Source organism: Lacerta agilis, chromosome 6, assembly GCF_009819535.1.
Source record: "Lacerta agilis isolate rLacAgi1 chromosome 6, rLacAgi1.pri, whole genome shotgun sequence".
In the NCBI taxonomy this organism is placed as follows: Eukaryota; Metazoa; Chordata; class Lepidosauria; order Squamata; family Lacertidae; genus Lacerta; species Lacerta agilis.
In genome coordinates, this window is record NC_046317.1 from 69,341,548 (window position 1) to 69,354,784 (window position 13,237).

The following is a 13,237-nucleotide window of genomic DNA, read 5'->3' on the forward strand; positions in this document are numbered from 1 at the left end:
ATGCATCGATTCACCCCAACACCAACACCAAATTGTTCCTAGGAATGGGGCCTGCTGCTTGGCACAACGTAGGAAGAAAGTCTCCCTGCCCTGTACATTGTGCAGCTGCCAACTTGGCATGCCACTGTAATGTGAACATAAAACACTGACCAATTAGTTAAGGACGTGAAAGCTGGACACTTCTTTTACCCCCTCGGTCTTCAATCCCGCTTCAGGTCCTTTTGGCGAAACGCAAATCTGACGGGAGGTTCTATGCTGTGAAAGTTCTGCAGAAGAAATCTATTCTCAAGAAAAAAGAGGTATAATTTCAAAGTAATCTAGTTGCGCTTTCAACAAACAAGTTTTATTACTCTCTCCCCATGCTCTGTATAATGTGCCCCCCTCTCTCTGTGTGCATGAGAGATTCTGTGTCTATATCTGCAGGAGCACAACTCTTAATAGCTCTTCAGGTGAATAATTTCTGGGCTTTCAAAGCTATTTTATACTTGCCATCTCCCTGGAGTCAGCTACATTAGTAAAATAAAAAAGTGTTTAAAATGCATTATAACACTGTGACACTAGATGGCGCTGTGGAGTTATGTCTTTCAGCAACATTGTTTCCCATTAGGAGGTTTACAATGCGTTTTCCTGAAACGTTTTTTGCTTGTGTCTAGATCCAGCCTCTGTCCTAACCAAAAAACATGGTCTGCCATTGGTGAACTGCATCACATTGGTCTGAGGGCCAAACTGCACACAATGCTAAATATGTCCCTTGTAGATGAATGAATCGTTCTTCTTTCTTTCTTTTAATCTATAAATTGCACTTGTGGGGGTCTCAGGGATGGAAAAAGAATCCATTTCAAATGAGTTTATACACAGAATTCGGCAGTCACAACCTGACTGCGCTTCATTGAGCTTCCACTTATGTCTGAGCACCCATGCATTTATATTTCTTTTTAAAGCCTGACTAATTATATGCAAAATTATACATACATTATACTTGTAATATGCATGAGAGTCAGCCCTTGTAGAATAATAAGTATTTTCATACAGTTGCATGCACTGTTGTATGTATGTATAATAATGCAAATAATATACGAGAATATTTCGAATTTTTGTTGGAGCCAGTAAAACAACCCCCTCTCTTCTGGCTGAGATCAAAGAGTAAGGTGGGAATTAGAAAAATATAATCTGTGTACAGAAGCTGAACATCAAGATTTTCAGAAAATCCCATCCATGGCTCCAATCGGGACCCCAGCTCTCGTTCGAGGGGAGGGAGGGGGTGTAACCATTTCCTCCCACGCCAGAGATCCATTTAAAATTCCTCCTTCCCTTGAAGTTGCTGTTAGCCTTTGCTAAGACATTTATGTATATGTGTGTGACTGTAGTGAATTTAATTTTAAAACAAAACAAAACTTGATCTGTGAACTTAGCCCTCTCTCTCTCTTTCTCTCTTTTGGTTCTTCGTAGCAAAATCACATAATGGCAGAACGCAATGTGCTCCTGAAGAATGTGAAACATCCTTTCCTCGTGGGGCTCCACTATTCCTTCCAGACCAAAGAGAAACTATACTTTGTACTGGACTATGTAAATGGAGGAGAGGTGAGTGAGTGTCAGTTTTTTGCATCATGCAGAGCATTGGGTTCTGTCAGTGCTATCATTCTGGCTTTACCTTCAACGTGAATAGGTGCAATACTAAAAAGTCTTCTGAATGATTTGGCATATGTTCAGTTCTAGTTATCATATTTAGATATGCTGTACCCCTGTGGTCTTCAACTTTTTCAGACTTAGGACTACTTGTTTATTCATTTATTTGGACCATTTGAACACCACTCTTCAGCCAAAAAAAATCCCAAAGCATCTTACATACAATCAAAACAAGGCAGTCCCTGCCTGCAAGCTTACAATCTTAACAAAACATGACAGACAAGGGAAAAGGGACAGAGAGGGATGTTGGAGAATTCCAACAAAAATGGAAACAGGTGAAGAAATTGCTTGTGGTCACTTAATTCATCCCGTATCAGGAATGGAAATTAGTCTACTGAATGTGATCGATATTTATTGTTGTTGTTGCAAATGATACATAACTGATTACATCCCCCCCCCACATTTGCATTGCATTTCCTTTGCACTGAAATGAATGGAGTAGAACAACATAATGACAACATAATGTACGTAATTAATTACATAATTTATATAAGCGAGGTAATTTCCCCAGCCCAGTGTATCCAGATGTCTTGTACTGCATCTCTGATGGGAAGAGTTCTGGTTACAGGTAGGTAGCTGTGTTGGTCTGCCATAGTCAAAACAAAATAAAAAATAAAAAATCCTTCCAGTAGCACCTTAGAGACTTAGTTGGTCTCTAAGGTGCTACTGGAAGGATTTTTTTATTTTTTATTTTGTTCTGATGGGAAGAGTTGTGGTTCAAAACATCTGGAGGGCACCAGGTTGCTGTGTTCCTGAAATAGCCTAGGAATAGGGCATCGGATTGAATACAGAATACTCGGTATTCCATGAGTGTGGGTGGAATAATGAAGCTGTTTTCGGAGGAAAGTGTGTCAAATCCAGATGATCCTGTTCTAAGCAATCTGTTAAGTCTCTTGATTCAGGCAGAAAAGTACTTACAGAGTAAGTTTTCGCCCCCATCTTGGTTCATAGCTCTTCTTCCACTTGCAAAGAGAACGTTGCTTCTGTGAACCTCGAGCCCGATTCTATGCAGCTGAAATGGCCAGTGCGGTGGGCTACCTCCATTCACTGAACATCATCTACCGGTACAGTATTTTTGCAATAACAGCAGGTAGCTTTAGTAAGATCTATTAAGATGTTTCATAGGAAGCAATTTCAATAATAATAATAATAATAATAATAATAATAATAATAATAATAATAATAATAAATGCTGATGGTGCTGTGATACATTAAGGCTGGAGTGTTTTGGTTTCAGAATAGTGTTGCCTTTAAAGAAGATATAATTTTAACTCTTCTTAAAAAAAAAAAAGAGTTTGGAATGTCAACCTCCGCCCCCCCCCACCTGCCCACCACTAAAGAGTTGATGAACTAGATTAGTAGCGGTCAAGAGGCAATCCTCCATATTGTTAACCATTCCATGTTCGTCCTAATGTGTTTCTTTCCTAACCCAGAGCCACTTAACAGGGGGGTGGGAAACCTATAGCCCCCTTGTTGTTGGGCTACAGCTCCCATTATTCCTGGCAACTGGCCATGTTGGCATGGGATGATGGGAGCTGGAGTCTTACACAGCAGTGAAATTTTCCATCACTTTTTAAATTGGCTCCTTTACGGTTATAAAAGTGTCAGGATGTCTGCACTAAAAAGTGTGGCATAATGACCAAATGTTGTGCCAATGAACAGATGAGCTAGAAACACTAGAAAATAAAGCAAGTGTATAAAAGAACCGATTTCATTGGTTTGTGAAAGGTAACTCTGGAGATTTTTTGGAATCTGCAAGATGTAATTCTTTTAACAGATACATCTAAGCAGTTGAAGCTGGATAGGAGGATGTCCTGAAATCCCACCATATTCCCACCTCCCTTATTCTCTTTCCTCCTTTCTTTAGGGACTTGAAACCTGAAAATATTCTCTTGGATTGTCAGGTATGTATTTAATGATCCTTGCCAATCACTGGGTGATCTACTTCAGTTGTTATTTGCTGGTAGGAAAAGTTTCGTAATTAAACTGGGACAACCAAGTCAAATAGGAACGCAAAAAGTAACAAAAGATGGAATACAACTTCCTAAGGAGCTCAATATTTCTCCCTTTTCTTTTAGGGCCATGTTGTACTGACTGATTTTGGACTTTGCAAAGAAGGAATGGAGCCAGAGGAAACAACATCTACTTTCTGCGGCACCCCAGAGGTATGATGTGAAAACAAGTCTATGTGTTTCAATAGGTGATTTCATCTCTGCTTTGACTTTTCCAAGGAACTGAGTATCACCAACTGACTAAGAAGCATAAGAAAGGACTGTGCCAGTTGAGTAGGCTTTTTAGTCCTGTAGCTCCTACTGATGTTGCTGTGCCATGACGCACATTGCCATTCTCTAAATCTGGGATCACAAAACAAGTGGTCATGGGCATTGTGGTGCTATCCGACACCCCTTGGTGCCTGCCAAATTCCTCTGCCCCTCTCAAGTTGTGATTTATTTATTTTTAACTGAGGTTTTCTTTTTTAGAATAAGTAACAGTAGAATTAATGGGAAGTGAAATGCAGGCAACAGCCAGATATCCATGCTCTTATTTCCCTTTCACTAGAATGCCTTTGGGACCCATATGGAGATGCTTTGCCTGTTTTCTGCTTGCCCATTTGTTTTGCCTGATTTTTGTGTGTGGGGGGTGTTGCAGGATGTTTTGACTGCTTTGGTTTTTGGGGGGGTTGGCTATTTGTTGGAAGGTGCTTTTTGTTTGGGGGTTGCTGTCTGGTTTTTTTTTTAAATCTGTATTTGTTTTGGAGTGTGGGTAGATGTTTGGCTTATTATTTGCCCTTTTTCCATATGTGAAATGGGTATTCTGTGGTGCCCATGACACTTACTTACATTTCTTAATGTGCTACCCGGCCCCCCAAAAGTTGAGGACATCTGCTCTAAATCTAAAACAAACAACAGACAAAGTACTGAATCTGAAGCTGCAAATTGGTCCCCTTCTCTTCTCTGCCAGTTGTGTGAACTCTGTAGGAAGAGTGAACATAATGAGCTGAAGTAACTTATAATTCTGTTAGGGGGAGCTGAAAGTGTCAAAACTATGAATTATGAATTGAGAACTGAACTGGAGGTGTGAGGCTATGATCCGATTTAAAACATGGTGGGTCATATGTTAACAAGCCACGGTAAAAATAAAAAAAGGTTGTTCAACTTAACTTGAAACTGGATGAGTTGAATTTCTCCTAGCCTTTTTCCTCCCCACCCCTGCTCCAATGAGAATTTAGAAGCACTATACTTAATGACAGGGGTAGGGAAACTGCTGCCCTACAAATGTTGTTGGACTCCCATCAACCCCAGCCAGCATGGCCAATGGACAGGGATGGTGGGAGTTGTATTTTTTCATATGAAATCACAGGGCAACAGTCTGTCACATAAAGAAGCTTGAATCCTCCAGATGTTGCTGGACTACCAATCAAGGATACCTATGTGACACTGTGGTCTAAACCACTGAGCCTCTTGGGCTTGCTGATCGGAAGGTCGGCGGTTCAAATCCCTGTGTTGGGGTGAGCTCCCGTTGTTTTGTCCCAGCTCCTGCCAACCTAGCAGTTTGAAAGCATGCCAGTGCAAGTAGATAAATAGGTACCGCTGTGGCGGGTAGGTAAATGGTGTTTCTGTGTGCTCTGGCTTCCATCACGGTGTCCCATTGCGCCAGAAGCAGTTTAGACCTGCTAGCCACATGACCCGGAAAGCTGTCTGTGGACAAATGCCAGCTCCCTCGGCTTGAAAGTGAGATGAGCTCCACAACCCCATAGTTGCCTTTGACTCAACTTAACCATCCAGGGGTCCTTTTACCTTTTTCACCTTACCTACCGGTTTGTGGCTTCTGGAAAGTTACTGGGATACTTCATGGTGGTGTGCTCTGTCTTTAAATCTTCTTGTCCTTTCACAGTATTTGGCTCCAGAAGTGCTGAAGAAACAGCCCTATGACAGAACTGTAGACTGGTGGTGCCTTGGAGCTGTTCTCTACGAAATGTTGTTTGGTCTGGTGAGCTTTCAAAAACTGGCGTTGCTTTCGCAGGCAACAGTTCAAGTGCTGAAAGTGGTTTGAAAGAGAATCCTAAGCTGTGGGCAAGCTGATTTAGACCACAGGCAACAGTGGGACAAATGGCATTTACAGGTGTTTGGAGCAATAGAAAAAGCTGCCATCCTGTTTAACCAGATGCAAAAAGCAGAGGCATTTATACCCATTTACAATGATCCCTCATTCAAACCACTTTCAGCTCTCCAGAAAGAAGCCCCCCCCCCTCCCCAGCCTCTTTAAAAATGCTATAATCCAGAGGCATTCAATGAAGCTGAATGTTGGGGAGACACAGGAAGCACAGAAACAACAAAGTTTGAATATGGAATTTGCTACCACAAGGTGTGTCGATGGTCACCAACTTGGACAGCTTGAAAAGGGACTTAGACAAATTCACAGGCGATAAGGCTTCTGGTGGCCACTGATTATCATGGCTACATTGCCTCCAGTATCAGATGCAATATGTTGTTGTTGTTTAGTCATGTCCGACTCTTCGTGACCCCATAGATGCAATATATGCCTGCCTCTAAATACCGGTTGCTGGGAATCACATGTGAGAGAGGGCTATTGCAATCATGTCATCCTTGCAAACTTCCCTTAGGCACTTGTGGGAACAGAACACTAGGCTTTGATCCAGCAGAAGTTTGTCATATGCTAACTCACACTAGTCTTGCACTATTGACATGAGCCTGGCTCCTCCTTACTCCTCTGTGCCAGTGGAATTAGCTCAGTACAAGCATAGCCCAGGCATAGCTGTGTTCTGGGTACAAATGTTGACCGTTCAGCAGCTGCTGACACTGCCCTGTATCTGACTGTTGATTTGTGTTTGTAGCAATCTGTTGCAAACAGTGTCACAAATTGCTGCACAATATATGAACCATAAGTATCTGTTGGCTACTTTTTTGCTTGAGTGTAGGTTAGACTGAGGTTGTGTTAATAAAACAGAGCAAGCTGTGGACTGCATGCTTAGTCATTGCTAAGCAACTGATGATTTACCGTATCTGAAACATTCCACAGTAGTATATGAAGCAAAATTTCAAGAAGCACTGTCCCCTCCATTTCCTAGCTCTCCTGTTGAATCATAGAAAAAACAACTAGCATGAATTTGATGTCTCCGCAATATTGGCATGTTTGTAAATAGCAATGTATGCTTATGCAACTTGACTTTTCTCCTTCTCCCCTCTCACTTCTCTCCTATCAGCCTCCATTTTACAGCCGGGATGTATCTCAGATGTATGATAATATTCTGCACAAGCCACTTCAGATTCAAGGAACCAAGACCATAGCAGCTTGCGATATCCTGCAGGGACTTCTCCATAAAGATCAGAAGAAAAGGCTGGGAGCCAAGACAGACTTTGTATGTTTAGAGTGCCAGTCACCATTACTCATTCCTTGTTTTCACTAAGAACTCCATCCTTCCCCGAGAGAGCAATATTTCAACACCTGTTGAAACACCTGCAGCCTCCCATTTTCTGCGTCAGTTATTGGCTGATCTGCACTGTCCCCTGTCATCTTTGCTGCTCTCTTGTCAGGTTGTCTCCACCTCCTTCACTTTTGTCCTTCTGCCTTGCATTGATCGCAAAACCTCTAAGATGTGACCATGTCATTTCTATGTTTTAGGGGACTAGAGACTCTGCTGCTGCTGCGTAATCAATGTTTCATATTAGCAGCTAGCAGTGGGTGAATCTGTCAGTCTTGGTTTCTCTCAGTTTCTCATTTTCCATCGTTAAGTTCAGTCTTTCACATCAGTTTACATTTTTTAATTAAAAAGTCATGAAAATTGGCATTTTAGCATGAATTTCTCCTAATATTTTTGCAAACCAAAATGCATTTTGTAACTTGTTTTCCTTAATATATGCATTTTTATGCATGCTTTCATATGCAGTTCTTGGCATAGTTGCTTTGCCCACCATGCAGCCTGATTTTGTATATCGGTGCTGCTGCTTTCTCTTGATTAATGCACTGTTTTTGGAAATTATATGCATGCAAATACATATTGCCAACTGTGTTTACAGAAAGCTGCACTCTGCAGGAGGAAAGTGCTTATGAGATCTCAGATGAGCTGAGAGATGGCCATGGTGGTGCTGGTTTTTTTGAGGTGGGGGGGGGGATGCATGGAAATTTAAACGTACTGTACAGGTTTTTGTGAGTACAGTGGTACCTCAGGTTAAGTACTTACCGGTAATTCGTTCTGGAGGTCCGTTCTTAACCTGAAACTGTTCTTAACCTGAAGCACCACTTTAGCTAATGGGACCTCCTGCTGCCGCTGCGCCGCCAGAGCACAATTTCTGTTCTTATCCTGAAGCAAAGTTCTTAACTGAAGCGTTATTTCTGGGTTAGCGCAGTTTGCAACCTGAAGCGTATGTAACCTGAAGCGTATGTAACCTGAGGTACCACTGTAGATACAAGTGAATATGCCCAACATTTAAGTTCTAAGAATTTATGGCTTACTCTGGAGTGACATTCATTTTCTTCACAGCTTGAGATAAAGAACCATGTATTCTTCAGTCCAATAAACTGGGACGACTTGTACAGTAAGAGGATCACACCTCCATTTGACCCTAAAGTGGTAAGTGGAAAGTTTTCTACTTCGTAATGATGAATAGAGACTGGGTATTATTTATTTTAAACTGTTTTATCCCACTTTTCAGGAGAAAAGGCTTCTAGAGCAGCTTACAGATAGCAAGGGGTAAGACAGTCCCTGCCATCAAGCCTGCAGTCTAAAAAGACACAAAAGGAAAATGGATGGGGCAGGAAGGAAGCAAGTTCAGGCATTGCTTCTTATTGTAATAACCAGCTGGAATGGAACCATTTGGATAGGATGAGCCAAGAGTTGCTAGTATTTTCAGAGGAGCCAATGGAGAGCCTTTGTAGTCCTATCTTTCCCTTTCCTAGAGCCTGATGGAATTCCGCAGTTGGGGAGGATCCTGATGGAACATTAAGAAATGCTTAAAGAGATCACCTGCTCCATCTTCTTTTAGGATTTATGGGGCACAACCTCCCCCTCACCCCCCAACATCATACAATCCAAGGCAAGGTAACTTGTGGTCCTTCAGATGTTGCTGGACTATAAATACCACCATCTTTGTCCATTGGCCATGCTCATTGGGGCCAGGGGGAGCTGGCATGCAACAACATCTGGAATGCCACACGTTCCTCATGCCTGATATAACTGGTCAGGGAGCTTCCTGACTTCATAGGATTGTAGAGTTGGAGGGGATTCTCATGGTCATCTAGTCCAACCACTTGTGATACAGGAATCGGAGTTAAGCTTGCAATATGCTGCCCAAGTCCAAGCATCATAGCCATGTATTGGTCGTTGGGGTTGCATAGTATCATTTGCCTCTCAACCAGGGTTGGAAATGGTATCCAGTCCTGGTATAGAAGAGCTATAGTTTGCTCAGGCTTGACATAACAACTGCCCTTGTGTCCTGTCTGTGGGCTTTCAGCAGGTATCTGGTTGGCCAAAGTGGAAAATACAATGCTGGACTTGACAGGCCTTTGGTCTGATCCAGCAGGGATCTCCCTATGTTTCCATCTCCTCTGTCATTGATAATAATAAAAACAGTATTAGTATTGCTGTCATAAGCTGAGGCTTGCAGAATAGAGGAAAAAATAACTTGCTGTTTCTTTTCAAGGCTGGTCCTGCTGATCTACGGCATTTTGACCCAGAATTTACTCAGGAAGCGGTCTCCAGCTCCATCATCCGTACCCCCGACTTTGCTACCAGTAGTTGCAGTGCAACGGATGCTTTTTTGGGATTTTCTTATGCACCGAATGATGAAGACTAAAGCAACCTATGTCAACAAGGCTTGAGAAACCCAGTTTTTGCTCTCCATTTAAACAGAGAGGAAGCCACTACTCTCTGACTAATCTTCTAACTGGAACAGAACCAAGCTTTCCTTCCATGACATATAAGACCTCATAATGTGAATGCTCCTCTAAAGGAGGAAATGTTGATTATTCTAGCTAGAGTTGTTTTATTTGTACAGACTTGAACACATTTAATGATACAATCTTGTGCCAAAATTGATGTCCTCTTATGAGAATGCAGGCTAACCTCTGTTTGAATTGCCACCCAAGGTATTCTGGATAACCAGCTGTTCTGGGCTCAGTGGGTTTATAGTAGGTACACTACCTGTTCAGATCTTTTGTCACCTTAGTTTGTGGTTCACCTCAACTGGGTCCATGTACTGGCTACATACTCTTAGGGAATAGCCAGTGTAGTTCATATGTTGTTGGACTACAGTTCCCATTGTCTCCAAGCTTTGGACATGCGAGCAGGGGCTGATGGGAGTTGTAGTCCAACAACTTTGGCTACTACAGGGGATTCTTAGAAAAGACATTTGGAACTATCCAGAGAATCCCCTCCCCAATTCCTTGTAGCTGGTCCTTTTACAAATTTTGCACAGGACTGTGTATTTCCAAATTGATTGCCTCTGGAGCTTTCTTTCTTTCTTTTTTTCTTTTCAGTATTATGAACCACAGGTGATGCCACCTACAATTTGCATGAGTGTTTCTTTTCACAGCTGAAAGCATTGCTCTCCAGCTAAATGGCACTGATGGGAGCAGCTCTATCGCACCACACCTGTGCTAGATATAGTGATTTGTGATTTTAACTTGGAAATGTTGATAGCACACTGCATACATTTTTAGTAATTGTATTTATTTCCCCCTTATATCTGGAAGGTGTATAGTGATATAAGCATCTGGTCATAACTACCTCTTTACTGCATAGATAGAGAACAGCCAATGGATTTTCTTTTTACAAAGATAAAGTAAGGAAAATATAGGTTTGTTGTTTTTTTTTGAAAAGACCTGCCTATTAAGAACTCCTGAGCAGAGATGAATTGTACCAATGTGTGATCTTTTATTTACAAAACTAAGAGCTGGTGCAACTATAGCTGCCACAGGGAGTAGTGTCATTATCCTTATTATATAAAAAAATGTTACCTGTCCCAGGGTGTTTTTATGGAACCCTTTAATCATTGATCTCCTAGTCAAAATCATTTAAAATTATATATTCTTCTTATGCTGGTAAGGGATCTTCCTACAAAACATGGATATAAAGGTATTGGATTAAGTAACGAAGCAGGCTGACTCTACAAATAAATTTCCCCTGTTACCAGCTAAAGGTAAAACACATCCACCCTGATGAATTATGAAGGTGGGATGTGTTGAGGTGACTAGAATGGGCTGCCAGTATACATATAAGCACAAGTGTGAATGTCATTGCCAACCTGAAATAACGCAGAATGATACTTTTTTATTTTGCTATTTAAAACAGCACAAGGATCAAGGTGCAAACTTGGGGTGTGGAGAATTCAACTGTGATAATATATACTACAGAAATAACTGCCAGTTTTGGTGCCTTTGTACCTCTTAAACACCTGCCTTTAAAAACACAACACAACACTATGTCCATGTTTAGCTTGAAAAGCATCCACCACCTCTGTGCATTTTAATTTTTAGACACTATGGATGTTTAGCTATGTGTTAAGAAATGTGTCTAGTGTCCAAGCTTGCTGTGGGATTTTCTTTTTGCTTGCTTGCTTGTGTTTGTTGTCAAGGCTATGGTGGGGGGAAATGTAATAGTGCTTGCATGACTGCTCCTCTTTGAGTGTCGTGGATATGCTGTTATAACTCCATAATCATGTTGAAAGATCCTTGCATTTTCTCTTACGTTCCCCAGTTGTTATTTTGTTGAATATTTAAGAGTTTAATAAATAAAATAATATATTTTAAAGCAAACTGTTGCATGACTGATAAAAAACCACAGTGGTTGTTTTTTATGGTAATGTTTATGTGGCTATGTAAAAAGTAACCATATTTTTTAATATCTGTCCAAGATCTTAAGTACTAAATGCAAACCAGACAGTAAAGGGAACAACAAGGTTCCTTAATACTCACCGTTTAACTGTTTACACATCAGCCTAGCTAAGTTACCCTTCCCTACACCGCAATTCCAACCCCCGGCCCCGCACACAGACTTAATGAATATTTCTGGGAGTCTCAGCAAAGCACTTAATAAACTTTTTTGGTATTCTACAAATTGAAGCACGTTGCTTGTTTTAGTAAGCATAGTCTTGCCTTTCTAATGTGACACATCTGCTTTTTCTTTAACAGCTGCAAAATAATATTTGCATCATTGTATGGAAGCAAACATCACTCCCCTTTCACTTTTAATGCTACCCGATGAAACCCTTAGGAGCACACATCTGACAAACTGACAAATAAATAAATAAATATAAAACTAGGGAAGCAGAATTGTTACTAGTGATAATCATTTTCACTGGTTTGATGACCAGCGAAATGCAACTAATGAAAACTAAAGCTATCCTCAGAAAGGATATCCTGGAGTTCAGAAAGTTTCAAAAAAGGGCAACCAAAATTATCAAGGGGGTGGAAGAACTCCCCTATAAGGAAAGTTTGCAGCCTTTGGGACTTTTTAGTTTAGAGAAAAAATGAGGAAGAGGTGACATGATAGAAATTTATGCACGGCATTGAGAATGTGGATACTGAAAGGTTTTTCTTCCTGTATCATAATATTGTGTACAGCCAATAAATTGAATGTCGGGAGATTCAGTGATTCAGGACAGCTGAAAGAAAAAACTTCATGCAGTGCACAGTTAAAACAATGGAGCTATGATGGCTTTCATATACAATTAGACCACCAATGTCTAGCAATGTCTACTAGCCGTGGTGGAGGCAGTATGCCTCTGAACACCAGTTGATGTAAATCACAGCTTTCCCACAAGCACCTGGATGTTGGGCTAGATGGGCTACTGGCCTGACCCAATACTAGGCTCTTCTTATTTTCTTATCCTCACCTGAAAACACACAAGGTAGTCTTGACACGTGTATTGGAGAATAATTGAAATGGGTTGGGATTCAGTTCCCTAGACTGGATGTTTTGAAATATAGCCAAGTAACGCACCCATCTTAAAAAGGTCATTATTGAAATATATTAGAGAGGGGCTGCAATTCTACAAGTTGCCAAGAGAGCTGGCGCAACAACACAAGGAATAGGCTAGTGACAAAATGACCAACAGAAGAATACATGTAGGTAGCCGTGTTGGTCTGCCACAGTCAAAACAAAATAAAAAATAAAAATAAAAATCCTTCCAGTAGCACCTTAGAGACCAACTAAGTTTGTTCTTGATATGAGCTTTCGTGTGCATGCCAAGAACAAACTTAGTTGGTCTCTCAGGTGCTACTGGAAGGAAATTTTTATTTTTATTTTTATTTTGAGAATACATTTTAAGAACGTGCTGCTACTCAGCACGAAAGTGGAGAGGGGGGAACAAGATGGCTGGGATTTAGGTCTAACCCTTCAAGTCTAAACTTTCCACATCGTGCCCTCTGCTGTTTCCAGAACTCATCCAAAGCAAACAAACCAAAACAACAACAACAAAACCGTTGCCAAGAGAGATTTTCCCTGCTTCTGCCGCTGTCGTCATTGGCGGAGTCCCCCCCCTCCACCATCGAGAATGGAAGATTCCACCGCTGAACGAACCTTTCCCTGTAG

General features: G+C 41.2%; 1 protein-coding gene across 5 annotated transcripts in view; it reads left to right on the plus strand.

Annotated features, from left to right (window-relative positions):
• The window catches only part of SGK2 (serum/glucocorticoid regulated kinase 2), a 34,569-nt gene extending 23,176 nt beyond the window's left edge, over positions 1 to 11,393 (plus strand). For all 5 annotated transcript variants that reach the window (XM_033153347.1, XM_033153348.1, XM_033153350.1 and 2 more), the window contains 9 exons: positions 216 to 299; positions 1,450 to 1,581; positions 2,638 to 2,750; positions 3,554 to 3,590; positions 3,765 to 3,851; positions 5,581 to 5,676; positions 6,911 to 7,066; positions 8,189 to 8,278; positions 9,348 to 11,393. In XM_033153347.1, coding sequence (XP_033009238.1) covers positions 216 to 299; positions 1,450 to 1,581; positions 2,638 to 2,750; positions 3,554 to 3,590; positions 3,765 to 3,851; positions 5,581 to 5,676; positions 6,911 to 7,066; positions 8,189 to 8,278; positions 9,348 to 9,500 — 948 coding nt within the window. In that variant the 3' untranslated portion in view covers positions 9,501 to 11,393. The remainder of the gene's footprint in view (positions 1 to 215; positions 300 to 1,449; positions 1,582 to 2,637; positions 2,751 to 3,553; positions 3,591 to 3,764; positions 3,852 to 5,580; positions 5,677 to 6,910; positions 7,067 to 8,188; positions 8,279 to 9,347) is intronic.
• The last annotated feature ends 1,844 nt before the right edge of the window (positions 11,394 to 13,237 follow it).